Here is a 16533-nt window from a genome sequence, read left to right as displayed (position 1 = left end):
AGTTTAAAAAGCTGAGTAAAATATAGAAACCGTAACCATGATTGAGTTGAAGTAATATTTATGGTCCAGTTTGTTACCAAGGCATCCTGTCTTCAAGTTAACTTAGGTGGCCTTTATTTTATTCTTTCAGTTATTTTAATTAGCCAGAGGATCCTCTCACATTCTGTTTCTTACCTCCTGATGTAAGTCCATACAAAAGCAGTTTTGGAAATGTATTCACTCGGCACTAGACCTGCTAAACAAGTAGCTTTTGGTGCCAGATTTTGCCACTCATAATGGTAAGTGCGTTTTAAATTATTTTTAACAATCATTGTTACTGTTTCAAATTTTTTTTCAGCATATTTCGCTTACTGTAAGGCCTGATAGAGTGCAGTATTCCAACTCAATAATTATTTAATTAACTAATTAATTAATATTATTATTATTAATCACAGGCATTTATCAAAGGTGCCATATTAAGGTGCTGCTTTTGTGTGTGTTGTCTAAAGTTGTCTGATGTTTCCCCTCTCCTCTGTAGCTAGTTTTATAATAATTTTCTGAATAATGGTACTTCTGTAAAACCATAATAAAGTAATAGAAGGGATCTTAAGTGTGAGAAGCAAGAGATTTGAATCTTGTATATATCCCCCCCCATCACTAAATCCTATATGCAAAATCCTATAAATTATGTAGCTTAATTAAAATAAATGTGACTGGTCTCTTGACGAAATTGCCGTTACCATGGTAAATTTCGGTCTGCAGAACTCGGCTGATGTGTTCTTAGAGAGAAAGAGGGCGGTGTTTCTCACTTTCGCTACGCTGCCCAATTTCATAAGACAGGAAAGGGTGCGCGCAAGAGGAATCTTAGACGCGGACGCGACACTGAGCGCGACTGCGCTCACGGGCACGCGCTCACGGACATACACAGCTGCCTGCGAGAAAAAGAGAAAGCGAGAGAGGCGAGGAGCGTGTGCGGCGGCCTCGCGCTTATAATGGCTGCCAGGAAAAGCAGAGCAGAGGAAAATCAGCTACATTGGGAATAACGTCGTGCACAGGTAAACGTTGCTCGTGTTTGTGTGTGTGCGCGTGTGAGCCTGCAACAGGACTCTTTGTCCGAGCATGTGTGTGTGTGTGTGTGTCGGGCTGCTGCGCAGGTGCATGTGCTGCTGCCGCTGGTAGGGTTTTGTCATGAAATACACCTTGAACTGTTACTGTCACAGCAACATATAAGCATCTAGCGTATCTGCTCTCGTGTGATGGGCTGCTGCAGTGTGTAACATCAGGCTTATATCCAGCTGGAGAGGAGAAAACAGCGGCGCTGTGGCCGAAAGAGACAAAACCGACAGGCCTTTTACACAGCACAAGCACATGACTGCGTTACAAACACAACATGCGATTGTATTCCTGCGATTTCTGCTACGCTGCCCTCAGTGGGATGGTTAAACAGTGAGTGTGTAATGTTAGCTTTGCCCTTTGATCGCTGTTTCCTCATGTCAAGCTGCTTCCGCACACACACACGCACACACACGTGCTGGCAGCGCTGTCGCGTTTGTTTACCATTTGCACGGACTGCGTTTTAAAATGTTTCTAGTCACTCGGATACAAAAGCGAGAGAAACCTCTTTTATCATGCTGTGTCTTTGTAAGTTACATACATGAGCAATTGCTAATTCAGTGGAACTTTCGTTTCCCTTAGAATGATTTTCAAGCAAAATGCAACATTGGAGTTTTGCAGCATCATGTTTCACTCTGGTGTGTGTGCGTTTTTGCCCAATCAAATGCCTTCTAGAAGGATAATGACCCTTCCACTAACTTGAAATAAAAGGTAATGTAAGTGGCAAGTCATGGTTCATGACATTAACTAATGGCTTTTGGCTATTTAAAAAGGGGCGTGATCCTTCAATGTCCCGCCCTGCTGTTTTGTTTCAGTAGGAAGTATTGTAAGACAGACAACTTGAATTGTATTCTATCTGTGTTTGATGATTGTGGTAATATTTTAACTTAAGAACAATTTCTGAATCTCCATAACTTTCCAGTCCCACCAAAGGAATATAATAATTTGATGAGAGCTATCCCAGTAGGCTTAACTCGGGTCATTAAAATCACTTTCAGTTCCAACAACAGTGTTTATCCGGCTTTATGTTTGGGTGGTATCAATATTTTAATTCGGAAATGCAATAACAGACATATTTGCACAATATTTCAGACAAAGAGAAATATTACTCCAAGAGAGAAATGTTTTTTTTATAACAAATATCAATTGAAGAAAGGCCTGGCTTTTGCAGTAAATGTTGTATATCTAACAAGGTTAAGGAGATTCATTATAGAGTTCTTCATAAAAAAAATATTTTTCCTTTGGTGGGACGTTAATTTGTCTTTTTTTTTTTTTTTTTTTGTATATATATTCTGATGTTGATGAGTCTTACTGGTCTTGTGGTTTGGCTGAGGAAACAGCTGCCTATTTGTTTTTCAGTTGTAGTATTGCCAGCATATTATGGGTCGACTTAAGCACCTATGTTTCTATCCTTGCAAATGTGACCCATACCTTTGTTCTCAAAGATGTTATTTTCTATTATGAAAATCCAAAGCTATTATCTGTTGAATATGTTGTTAATTTTCTTATATTGAATGCAAATTTCTTTATTCATAAGCAAAAGTGGCTTAAATCTCCTCCACATTTTCTTGCTGAACTTGATTCTCTTGTTTTTTCTCTTAGACATACAAATAACAAAGAGTGTCATATTTGTTACATTATGACAACTTTTTTTTTTTTTTTTAAATGTAATTTATTTTTGTACTGTTCTGCAAATATATAAATAAATAAATAAATAGAAAGAAAGAAATAGATGGATAGATAATGTAAGACAGAGAAATGGACATTGTGCATTATGGGTGCAAGGATGGTAACAAATGTAGTAATTTGTGTTTGTTTTAAAATCGTAGGCCTATCTCTAGACAATTTTCATTCCAAAAAATCAAAATCTGCCTTTAAGTATTTTTCATTTTTCAAGTTTATAATAAAAGATTGGGAGGGTCAAATCTTGACCTTGAGACAAATTTTTATAGGTTCATTATTGCTAACAGCTGGTGCACAATAGAATTATGTCCCACTGAAAGAGACAAAGAAGCAAGTTCACGAGTAAAAGTGGATTTGACCGACTAAGCACGGGAAAGACTTAATGACACTTACAGATGAAAATAAGCTTTTGATAAAAATTTAAACAATTTTTAATTTTTTTGGAAAAATCCAAAAACCAAAGGTTGTGGCAATAGCAAAAAACGACCAATTATAAATATTAAATGGGTTTTAATGTGACTGTTAAGTAGTCTGAATGTGTTCTAGAAGCTGTTATTTTAGATCACATGACATTCGTATCTTTGTTAACTAAAATATTATTTTTCAAAACAAGTTCTTAGAAACTTGTTTTAGAGAAACTGATATGCAGCGAATATGTGAGATAAAGCCTACTGTTGTATTATCTTGAAGAGCCAGACTATTGACAAGTCGATTTCATTATGTAGCGTCTGGCCGAACACCACCCAGTAGACAGAAAGCAGCTGATATCGGACCCACATGTAAAGCGAGCAACCACAGTTTTCTTTTTACATAAATTCTGAAAATTGATACTACCACAATATACAGTTGGAATTAGTGTTGTCAAAAGACCCGGTACTTCGGTACCAAGTCGGTACTAAAAAAAATTAAATGTTACGGTACCAGGTTTTCTTAAGTACCGGTGGTACCGAGCACCCGGTCAACCCGGTTTTTGCTGCGCTATGCAAAAAGTGCGCAGTTGCGTCTTCTTCATAAAAGCAGAAAGACACGGCGACCGGTGGTGCTGCTGATGCGGCTGCTCTGAATCCGCTTGTTGAAAAGAAAGGAGGAAGGAGCCACGTGTGGAAATATTTTGTATTTGCGACTGATGACAAGGGCAACATCATAGATCATCAGAAACCCACTTGCAAACGGTGTCATCGAAGTTCTCTCTCAAAAGGAGGAAATACATCGAATTTAATAAAACACCTCAAAGACCGACACCCAGATTTAATGAAAGTTCAAGCAGGTAAGTTTTAATTTAATTTTATATTTAGAGCTTCTGTTATAAAAATTATACGTTAAATAAACATCGCCATTTGCTTAGTTAATCGTTAGCTTACGCGAGAATTAGAATAAACTTCTTTATTAAGTGTTTAATGCTCCTATAGCATTTATTAAAAAAAAAAAAAAAAAACAGGACATGATAGTGTACTATTTTTACACACCTGAGGCTTTTAAATGACCCGTGTAGCTAAAATATGTGTGTTAGAGAACAAATGTACAAATGTATGGTTAATGCCTTAAAATCGGTCCATCAGAAAAGCAGTTCTAGGCTATGAAATATAGTTTGCGCAGTTTGATTAAATAAAAGTACAGTCAAATACAGTCCTGTATAGTTTGGTAAAAGATACTATTCATTAACATGACTTAATATATTATCTAACATAAATTTACAGTGAGTGAACATTAATTAATGTGTGTGAATGTTGTTTTATGCAAACATTTGATCGTTCATGTTTGTTCATTGTGCGTGAAATAATGTCAACAGATACAACTTTTAATTTAAAATAAATTATGAATACATTTTGAAATTAAGAAGAATAATTGCTATGTAACACTTGTTTATTAAGTCATGTTAAATGTTATCTTTTTGTAAAGTGTTTTTAATACTACAGTTTCCGTCTGTGTAACATTGATATCTTACACTCAGTATAAGTAATCTTATCTAACTTTGTTATAAAAAGCTGAGGTTTGTTATTTACTGAAAAGTTATATATAAAGTTCTGTTTAGCTGGTGTCAATCTAATATTGCATTTCGTCAGACTCAGCCCATTGTTTTACTGAAGTATATTATATTTTCCTTTTACAGCTGCAGGCTGAAGAAGACCACGAACCAAACTCCTAAGCAGACAATGGTTCCAGATGCTTTTGAGCAGCAGAAGTACGACAAAAAGGCAAGAAAACTGAACCGAGCTGTTGCTGAATTCACATGTATGGATTAAGTGCCAGTTTATACAGTGAAAAATGGGGATTCCAGCAAATGCTTCATCACCTCAGCTCAAAATACCAGCTTCCAAGTCAAAACTTTGTTTTATTTTTGTTTGTTATAAATAAAAATAGTGTGTTGTTCAATTCATGTTTTTGTGTTTTGATTTGGTACCGAAATTGGTACCGAGAACCGTGGATTTTCACTGGTATTGGTACCGAATACTGAAATTTTGGTACCGTGACAACACTAGTTGGAATACAACAGATTTCAGCTTGTTCAGATAATGACACAACAGTGTTTGTCAGTGGAACATGACTTAGTACTTTGGTGATGTTTTGCTACAAATTGCCTCGAACAAAACTGAATATCTCTTGACGATTGATGGCTTTAAACCCCACAAATGTTGGTGAATTTTGTGATTAGTCATAGACTGCTGCCTCATGCTATTGAACTATTTTCTTTCCTGACAGGCTGAAAAAACCTTGTACTCCCTGAATCCCAGAAGTTGCATAGCGGTCAGTCAGTGTGAGTGGAATTGGCAGCTCTTGCCAATTTAGAGCACACTGTATATCAGACAGTCTGTCTGCGACTGAGACTAATTGTTGTATAACAACTGATGTTAGGAGAAACCTGATACAACAGCTTGCAGCTCTTATGGGCCATAGATTATAAGCAGGTTTATTTTTTCCTGCAATATATTTGAAATCAAAAATCAACATTGCAGATGATATTGGTATCAGTGTCATGCCAGAGGGAGCTGTAGTGGTGAAGGAGCAGCATTGCGAGCTTGATAACGCTCTACTTTCAAGGTCATCTGCTTTGGAGTAGAAGTGCACTGATATTGAATTCTGGCCGATAAAATATGTCAATAATTATATTCGTAAAATGACCGTTACGTGAGGAAAAAAAAAAAAAAAAAAGAAGGCATTTAAGTTTCTACACTTTTTTTTTTTTTTTTTTTTTTTTTTTTTTTGTACTATAAATATATGCAAATGTATTGTCTTTTTCTGAACACAGAAGTGTTTCTAGTCAAATTAACATAGAGCTTAACCCTGCGCACATTTTAAAATTTTGTTATATTTAAAACGTTTCAGTTTAATTATTGTACATTATACATTATACATTGTAACATTAATTTCTATGGAGACCAGAACATGAGAGCACCCAAACGGAATTTAGAATCCTTCTTCAGTGACATCAGTGGTTCTAACGTGATGTTATGGAGCTACAAGAATACTTTTTGTACGCAAAAAAACTAAAACAACTTTATTCAACAATTCTTCTCTGCGTCAGTTCTTACTTTTTGGAAAGTAAGAATTGATGAATATAGTTATTTTAAGTTTTTTTGCACAATAAAATACATTTTTGTAGCATCAGAAAATTATGGTTGAACCACTGATGTCACATGGACTATTTTGTCAATTTTCTTGGTACCTTTCTGGACCTTGACTGTTGTAGGACCCTTGCTGTCTATGCAGGGTCAGAAAGCTCAAGGATTTCAACAAAAATATCTTAATTTGTGTCCCAAAGACAAACAAAGGTGTTGCAGGTTTAGAATGACATGAGGATGAGTAATTAATGACATCATTTTAATTTTTGGGTAAACTATTAAAAAAAAAAAAAAAAAAAAAAAAAAAAAAAGGTATTGTGGCATTTGTGTGGTGCTACAAGTGTTGCAAAAAATACTTTGTCGTTAAAGGAGTAGTAGTTCACTTCCAGAACAATAAATTACAGATAATTTACTCATCCCCTTGTCATCCAAGATGTTCGTGTCTGTCTGTCTTCAGTGGTAAAGAAATTGTAGGATTTCTCTTTATAAAGTGGACTTCAATGACGCTAATGTAAACTTCCAAGTTGCAGTTTAAATGCGGCTTCAAAGGGCTCTAACTGATCCCAGCCAAGGAAGAACGGTCTTATCTAGCGAAAAAATCTGCCATTTTCGAAAACAAATTGACAATTTATATACTTTTTAACCTCGAATGCTCATCTTGTCTCGTCTGTCTGAACTTTTTTTTTTTTTTTTTAATACACGGTTCCAGATGGTTAGGGCATGTCAAAAAACTCCCATTTCATTTTCTTCTTCAACGTCAAAATCGTCACTGGGTCGGTACTTCTGCAGCGAGGTAGGACGATTTTGAAGTTGCGGAAGAAAATGAGATGGGAGTTTTTTGACATACCCTAACTGTATTGACCGTATTGACTCAGAAAAAAACAGAGTTCACTCCGACCTAGACAAGATGAGCATTTGAGGTTTAAAAGTATATAAATTGTCAATTTGTTTCAAAAATAATTTGTTTAGCTAGATAAGACCCTTCTTCCTCGGCTAGGATTGTTTAGAGCCATTTGAAGCTGCATTTAAACTACATTTTGAAAGTTCAAACTTCGGGGCACCATTGAACTCCACAATATGGAGTTAATTCCTGAATTTCTTATAATTTCTTATTGACTGAAGAAAGAAAGACATGAACATCTTGGATGACAAAGGGGTGAGTACATTATTTGTGAATCTTTGTTTTGGATGTGAACTTCTCCTTTAAGAGTGGCTTCAGAGTTCCCAACAAATACTATAGTGACTTCAGTCATGGTATATTGTGTTTTGTGGCCTTACAGGTGAGGAAGAAGAGGATGGTGAGCAGTCAAGCCAAGTACGAGCTGATCCAGGAGGTGGGCCGGGGCAGTTACGGTGTGGTTTACGAGGCAGCCGTACGGCAGACGGGTGCTCGCGTGGCTGTGAAGAAGATCCGCTGTCACTCCCCAGAGAACGTAGAGCTGGCCTTGAGGGAGTTCTGGGCCCTGAGCAGCATCCAGAGCCAGCATCCCAACGTTATCCACCTGGAGGAATGCATTCTCCAGAGAGACGGTCTCGCCCAGCGGATGAGCCACGGCTCCAGCTCCTCACTCTATCTGGAAGTATGTGCACAGTCAACACAAAGCCCACCAAGATTAGGTTTACGTTAGGTTTACTGCAGAGAAATGTGATGACAAACAAGAGGAAATGCAAATCACTGCATACTAATGATAGTACTCACATCAGTGAGTAGGATATTTCTGGACACTTTGAGAACAGTTGCTGATAGAAATGTGAAATAAATGTAAATAATTTATTATCTGCAAATTAGTGCTGTGCCTTCAATATCCTGCCAGGAAACAGTAAAAAAGGCTAAAGGAGGAAATGTCACTGTAGTTTTTGATTTATTATTAGAGATTTTATGAGTGTGCATGTACAAACCCACAATGATTATCTGTGGGACACTCTTCTGAGATTTGCAATTCTTGAGCCTCACGTTTGAGGTGTGTTACACTGTACCATTTGTATAAGCATTAGGGTTGCATGATGAGAGAGAAAAAAAAACCTTGCATAGGAATTTTTTTCTCCTCTGCAATACATATTGCTGTATGAAAAATAACAGGAATTTTCACAAGATTATTAGGGATTATGTGAATAATTCATTTTGGGTGTTTTGTAGGGAAGTGTGTCTACATAGAACATAAAACTAAATGACTTTTTACTCTGAAAAATGTAATTTTGATACCGGTTCTTTTAGGGCTGAACAACTGAAAAACTTGAAAAACATGGTTGTTCACACTGAATACTCATGACAAGAATCAAATCAAACCTTCTTCAGTAACCATAAAGTGAACCGTTTTCATATTTTCTTGATGTTTGTTATACAGTCAATATGTCTATAAAGTAGTTTTTATTAATGATTTGCATTATGGTAATTATTAAATAAAAACGAGTAATATATTGTAATCATATTGTACAATTAAAAATAAGTATTTAATATAAATAATAAAAAAGGATTTTATAGTATAGCTGCTGAATTACTTACATTTACATCAAACCTCAAACCACCAGACTTTTTTGTCAGTTTTCAGCAAATAAATCTATTTTTGAGCTGCTTGCATGTAAATGAACACTGTGCCATGCATATAATTATTTAAATAAATCACAGCGTTTGCAATTAGAAAATCACACTAAGCCATTTTGTGATACCAGTTTTATTCCGGTGTATTGTACAGCACTATTTTTCTATAGTGTTGATGAAGCTGTAAAGCTTCATTTAGCATTGTTTTATCATTGTGGTTTTTCATGTGACAACTTTCTTTCTAACATAATCATAAAAAACATAACGCATTAATTACATCCCTAACGTGCATCCTCTGCACTTTATGATGTTGCATTATTGCCAAGCATCTTGTCAGTAATTGAAAATGAGAAAACGGAAAAAGAAATTGTCCTTTGCACCCATTTTTTTTCTGAAAATCACACATTACGTTGTAATTACTACTTCCGTAAGTAGGAACTTCCCAAGAGGACTTAAAGGCAGCATTATGGCATCCCTGTATAATTTTGGGCTTAGGACTGTGTCCACCAGACACTGACCAGGCATGTTTCTTAAGAATATATGAACTGTAAGCACATCCCTTGAGTAGTATAATTGACAGATTCAACAAATAAATACCTGGTTGTTGAATAAAACTATCATAGTCTTCACAAACAGTGCATACATACAGGTTTGACTGTTCTGACAATCTAATAGTAAAGTACAGCACAGTAAAACAGTTGTCTCTTAAAAAAAAAAAAAAAGAAAAAAATCTCTCTAATCAACTAGATTGCTGTTGGATGATTATTCTAATGATGAACATAAAAAAAAAAAAAACCCAGCAGGAATACAAAATACTCAGACTGTTTTACAAAGCAGATAGCTCTCTATAATATAAGTGGGTGATTATAGTATTGTGTGCCATTTGTGTCGGGTCAAGTCTCATGAAGACGTGAGGATGTTGTGACTGAGTGGAAGTAAGCCAGAGTGCAGAGCAGCACAGTAATGGGTTGTTATTCCTGGCCTTTGAGATGGGGTTGATTAGCACTCTCGCTGCTATAATTATGAGCCTGCAGAGGGATGTTTGTCTGCTGACCTCTGTCTGTGCAAAGCCCTCACATCTTATGTCAACAGCTGACAAAAAGGAAACGTGCTTCAGATTTACACAGAAATCCCCAAACTGCTTTTAAAGGTTCATCATGTCTAACATTTCACAATGAGCTTAAACTTGGGTTAGAATCTTTTTAATATCACCACTTGGTAAAGCAACATTTACACACACATAATTTTGAGGTTGGTAGCATTTTTAAGCCAGTTAACCATGCTTTTAGTTACTATTTTTGCCAATTGTAAACTAAACAATGCTTGGCTCATTAAATATTCATGCACTTTTACAGAGACTTTTAACATGTTGCAGTATAAGAATCTTAGGAAAACTGTTAAAGAAGATTAAGATGGAGGTAAAACATCTGAGTGTTTTGAAAGACGAGCAGTTTTTACCACAGGTCATGTGTTCTTTGTGTGCTGTGCTTATCCAATCACTTTTATTAATCTTCTTGTAAATGTACATATGACAATGTTAATCTAAGATTTGCAAATGTACTGTGTGAATATGGATTACATGGATTGAATTAAACTCGGTAAAGTGACCCTGTGCTTACTATTTCAAGCATAAAAAGCTCATTTGTTTTGTTAGTTTAAGGAAATACTTAGTGCACTTGGTAAACTAACCTTAAGGGAATTTATATTAAGTCTGCAGCTTGATTAATGATTTAGCTTAATCTAAAGAAAACAAGAAAACAGTTTTGAACAAGGATTTTTTTATTTTTTTTATTTGAGAAAATCTTGAAACACAAATCCCATGCAGAGGTTATCGGGGGAAGGATGTGGTTAAATGTACCAACACATGACTTGCAGCAGTAACACGCATCTCCTGTATGGACAGCATTGTTGTTGCTGCGTGTCAGATGAGATAGTCTTTAAGAGATGTGCTCTGATTGGTTCCCTGTGCAGACAGATGGTGCAGCGTTCATAGGTTGGTGCTCTGTTTTGCAATAGCCTGCAATGGTGAGGAAAACAAACCCGAAGCTGGTTGTGTAATTGCATAACTTGATAGGTGCAGACTACCCTATTAATGCAGTCAATATGATACTTGTTGAATACGCTGTGAAGTCACTTCTTTTGACAGCATATACATTTCTCCCTTTTTTTTTTTGTGACTGAGTGGACAGAAATTATTTATAAATGCACTTGTACTTTACTTTAACGGTGCAATGTATAAAAAAGGCTCCATCCAATTCAGTTTGGCAGCTTTTCTCATTATCTGTGTCTGCTTTTCTTTTTTCTATGATTACTACTCTGTGTTCCATTCAGTCACAATTTCCACTTCCTATGGCGTCAAGTAAAAATGGTGACTCCAAGGAAAATGTGCATGGACAATAACATTTACTTTTAAACAAATAATTTGCATTGGTAAATCCAAAAATTTAGTAACTTTTAGCAGAGACAAAACAGTAAATGGTTAACAGTAGCACTGGATTTTTATTTTATAGATCAGCATACGAGTATTTACAGTGCAACACTGGTTAGAGCTGGATATATAGCAAGTAGGAATATCCTACATCCAACTATGTATAGAACACAGCATTAGCATAACATGCTAGCATGCTGTCTCTCTAAGTGATTGTGTTTTGATGGATGTTGATGTGTGATTATGGTCTTTCAGTAGCATGTGGGTTGTTGAGAGTCATTCTAAGATTTCAGCAGAGTTTGGCTTAGTTCCCAGAACAACTTCAGTTTTCTCCTACTAAACTTCCCCTAGAGTATCCTCAGCGAGCAGATAATACTGGAACAGGAGGAAATATCTGGAGGTTTGAATGATTCCTTAAAGAAGTAGTTCACTTCCAGAACAAAAAATGACAGAAAATGTACTCACCCCCTTGTCATCCAAGATATTCATGTCTTTCTTTCTTCAGTCGTAAAGAAATTTTCTTTTTTGAGTAAGACATTTCAGGATTTTTTTCTTATGTAGTGGACTTCAATGGTGCCCCCCCGAGTTTGAACTTCCAAAATGCAGTTTAAATGTGGCTTCAAACGATCACAGATGAGGTTATAAATGATCCCAGCCTGAGAAGAAGGGTCCTATCTAGCAAAACAATTGGTTATTTTCATAAAAGAAAATACCATTTATATACTTTTTTTTTAATGTTGAATATTTGTCTTGTCTTGCTCTGTCTGAACTCTTAGCCTGAACCTTTTTTTCCAGTTCATGACAATTAGGGTATGTCCAAAAAAAACTCGCATCTCATGTTCTCCCTCAACTTCAAAATCGTCCTATATCGCTGTTTTACCTTTTTTGTTAAAGGTGTTTGATCTTCTTTGCATGTTCACTTTGCAAAGACTGGGTCGGTACTTCTGCAGCGATGTAAGATGATTTTGAAATGGTTTTTGAAGTTCAGGTAGAAAATACGATTGGAGTTTTTCGACATACCCTAACTGTCTTGAGTCAGAATACACAGAGTTCAGGCAGAGCAAGACAAGACGAGCGTTTGAGGTTAAAAAGTATGTATTTATTTTATTTTCTTTATGAAAATAACCGATCGTTTTGCTAGATAAGATCCTTCTTCTTTGGCTGGGATCATTTATGACCACATTTGGGATCATTTTAAGACATATTTAAACTGCATTTTGAAAGTTCAAACTCGGGGCACCATAGCAGTCCATTATTTGGAGAAAATTCCTGAAAAGTTTTCCTCAAAAAACACAATTTCTTTACGACTGAAGAAAGAAAGACATTAACATCTTGGATGACAAGGGGGTGAGTACGTTATCTGTAAATTGTTGTTCTGGAAGTGAACTTCTCCTTTGAATCATGAAGTTAGTTGATGAGAAGTACGCCATTACCTTACTAAGTGATCTAATTCATGATGTGGACAATAAAGCCAATTCCATAGACTTAAATTAGGAACCCAATCTAGTGCCCTAACAACCACCCTTAACCTCTCAGCAACCTTGTGATTAAAAACCCATTCACGACACCTTAGCGACTGTGTAGATACCTAGGTAAACCACACAACACCTTGGCATCATGGTGCCAAGTGTTGCACAGGCAAGCATTCCTATAGCTCAAACAGTTGAGTATGGTACTAGTAATGGGAGGGCCATGGGTTTGATTCTCAGGGCACTAAACTGATGTGCTTTCAATTCAGTGTAAGTTGCTTTTGGCTGAAAGTGTTGGCTGAATGGGTAAATTTATCAATTAGGAAATGTTGAATCCTCTTAACTTAGCATCTTTCACAACTTTGAATACATGCGAGTTTCAGTTGTTTACTTGTACTCACATTTAGAGTAGCTTTTAAGCTCATGAGAAGTGCGTAATGACTTTTCCCAGCTCCTCTGAAATGCTCAGATGACTCTTTGACTGACTTCATCTCTGAGTCATGGGTTAAATGTGTTGTTCATTAGCCAAAGTGAAATTACTCTGCAGTGTGTAATATTCCCCTTATTGAACTGTAAAATATCCATTTTCAAAATGAATTTTCATAATTACCAGCTGATCAAGAGAAGTGGGCCTTACATATAGGGGCCTTTGCATAATGAAAAGTTAGTTATGTAAGTTGACATTGCACATTTTCTGTTAACACATTTCTTTAATTAACTTATGTAAAATAAAAGCTATTCAATTGTATTTGCTAACCATCTGCTACTCTACTTTCTGGATGACAATAGTCGAATTGGCCATTCTAAATCCTGCAGAAGTTGATCACAAGTATCAGTGTGTAAATCTATGTAAAATGTGAACCTTTACGCTGGGGCTCTTCAACTCCAACCCTCGAGGGATGATGTCCTGCTGAGTTTAGCTCTAACCTTAACCAAAAACACCTGAACTAGTTAATCTAATCTAAGATAATGTTGAGAACTACTTGCAGTTTACAGACAGGTGGGTTAAACTGGGAGTGATACTAAAGTCTCCAGGACACTTGTCCTTCTGGAGTTGAAGAGTCTCATTTTACACAACTTGTTGTAATTTTATTTTTTTTTTGTATTTATTTATATCCACTCAGTTGGTGGAGACCTCCCTGAAAGGTGAGATCACGTTTGACCCCCACTGCGCCTACTACCTGTGGTTCGTCATGGACTTCTGCGATGGAGGAGACATGAACGCCTATCTCCTGTCCCGCAAACCCAGCCGCAAGACCAACACCAGCTTCATGCTGCAACTGGGCAGCGCTCTTGCTTTCCTGCATCGCAACCAGATCATTCACCGAGACCTCAAACCAGACAACATTCTAATTTCACAGGGCAGAACCCCGGCTGGGTCCCCCCGAACCCACCCTGAAGGTGGCTGACTTTGGCCTCAGCAAGGTCTGCTCCTGTTCAGGTTTGAACCCCGAAGAACCAGCCAGCGTCAACAAGTGTTTCTTGTCCACTGCTTGTGGGACAGACTTCTACATGGCCCCGGAGGTGTGGGAGGGCCACTACACTGCTAAGGCTGATATTTTTGCTTTGGGGGTCATCATATGGGCCATGGTGGAACGGATTACGTTTGTGGATGTAGAAACTCAGAAGGAGCTTTTAGGGAGCTACGTACAGCAGGGGGAGGATATAGTCCCGTTGGGAGAGGCTCTGCTAGAGAACCCCAAGATGGAGCTCCACATCCCGGCTCGGAAGAAGAGCATGAACGCTGGCATGAAGCAGCTGATTCGAGAGATGCTGTCCGCCAATCCACAGGAGCGACCTGATGCCGTTGAGCTGGAGCTCAGGCTGGTTCGGATAGCATGTAGAGAACTTGATTGGGATACGTGAAAGGACAGCATCTTGGAGATGGGGTAAACTTCTAGGACAATGAGCTTGAATGAGTAAGAACATATTGTTTGGCCCTGTCCCAAATGGCACATGGAGGTCTTGTGGTCTTCGCTCAGGAGTGTCTGTGAAATCCACAAGACCGTAGGATGGGGATCTTGAACCCTGCTCTTGGAGAGCTGCAGGACTTCAGCTCCAACCCTGCTCCCATACACCTACCTGTAATTATCAAGTAACCCTGAACACCTGGAATTGCTGATTCTGGTGTGTTTGATTGGGGTTGGAGCTCTGAAGGATGGTAGCTCTCCAGGAGCAGGGTTGGAGACCCCTACCTTAGGGTTTCCCATTTGTCAATTCAGTTTAGACTCCATTTGCTGAGCCCACAATGGTGTGGACTATTACCTGACATTATCTCTGCTGCAAAGTATAGACTTTGTTGAGGAATACTGCATAGGCTGAGGGTGGCATTTGGGAGAGGGCCTTTGTGGGCAAAAGTGGATTTTTACAGGGCGATTGCACTGGTCCTTAATACTCTTACAGTTTAGTACAACTGATTCATTGATGATAAACAGCCTTTATAATGTATAATGCTTATTACTATTTCACCTGTTCACAAGCACATTGGGACTTTCGTCAACAAGAGCAGAGGTATTCAGCCCTGCTCCTGGAGACCCAGTGTCTTGCAAAGTTTATTTCCAATCTACTTGAGCACACCTGTATGTGTATTGTCAAGCAATCCTAAAGAGCTTGATTAGCTGCTTCAGGTGTGTTTGATTAGGGTTGGCACTAAACTCTGTCAGGCAGTGGGTCCCTAGGAGCAGGGTTAAAGATCAAGAGTTCAAATGGGCTTCAGTGGAGGTTTATTGATGGAAAAACATCAGATAGCCACCTTCCACTGACCATAAGCCACATCGATCCAGATAAAGACGTAGGAACACAGAATTCCCAGAACATTCCAGCACTAAGACATCAGAGAGCATGTAGATTAGGGCTGGGTGGTATAGCTAAAAATATATATTTGTATTGTAACTATTTTGGCTTTGTGAAAAATTCAGTATTTGCATTTTGATGGTGTGTGACTTACTTTCTTTGCTCATGAATTTGGAGAAGGCAAAAGTGGTCTACTGGCATGATCCTAATGTCTAGAAAAATGGTATTAAATCACAGTTGATGTTCTTCATGTTTTACATCAACAAACAAAATAGTGGTAAAAGATATTGTATATATTCAAGTTAACACCCAGCCCTAATGTAGTTTTAATACAACACAGCAAAAAGACTCATGGCTTCCATATTTCTTGGGAACTCTTTAGTTCTATATGAGAGATACTCTCACCTCACTCTCGGTGCTAATTCAACTTTAATGCAAAGTGGAAAACATGCAGCAAATAACGGCTTCTTTTACAGCCACCTTTTTTTTTTTTTTTTTTTTTTTTTTTTTTTTTTTACAGTCATTTTATTTTTTGTTTGTTTGTTTGTTTTTGTTTTGTTTTTTGTTTTTTTACAAGAAGATCAATATCTGTTTTTCTGTGCTTCACACACAAAAGGGCTTCAGGGAGTTGTATTTGTATCATTCAATTTAAAACATTTTCTACAAAAAAAGAAACTTCAAGGCAATAGTTTATATTCTGTCAAAAGACATGCGGTAAATTATTCTGTAATACGTTATCCTACTGAATGGATAAGATTTGAATAATCGGTGAATACACATTTTAATAAAGAAACACGAGTGCATTGAAGATCAAATTTCAAGGCAGTTCATATCTAGTAACTGACAGACATGACTATAATCTTTACCTCTCGTCAGAAACTGATTTTGGTGCTAAAGGCAGCTCTGTGTATGTGTGAAGGATGTGTGTCCATTTTGGAACACCAGGTATAAAGCGATTCAACATAAACG

The 16533-nt window shown here is 37.3% G+C and overlaps 1 protein-coding gene across 1 annotated transcript; it reads left to right on the top strand.

The window, feature by feature from the left end:
• The first annotated feature begins 862 nt into the window (after positions 1–862).
• Positions 863–16059, top strand: pdik1l (PDLIM1 interacting kinase 1 like). Its single transcript, XM_051137001.1, is given in 4 exon segments — positions 863–1034; positions 7616–7915; positions 13896–14153; positions 14155–16059. Coding segments are annotated over 3 exon segments (1026 nt in total). The 5' UTR covers positions 863–1034; positions 7616–7630; the 3' UTR covers positions 14638–16059.
• Positions 16060–16533: the final 474 nt, after the last annotated feature.

The sequence above is a fragment of the Labeo rohita genome, chromosome 19 (assembly GCF_022985175.1).
Source record: "Labeo rohita strain BAU-BD-2019 chromosome 19, IGBB_LRoh.1.0, whole genome shotgun sequence".
Taxonomy (NCBI): domain Eukaryota; kingdom Metazoa; phylum Chordata; class Actinopteri; order Cypriniformes; family Cyprinidae; genus Labeo; species Labeo rohita.
This window is presented reverse-complemented; position numbering and strand designations above follow the sequence as displayed.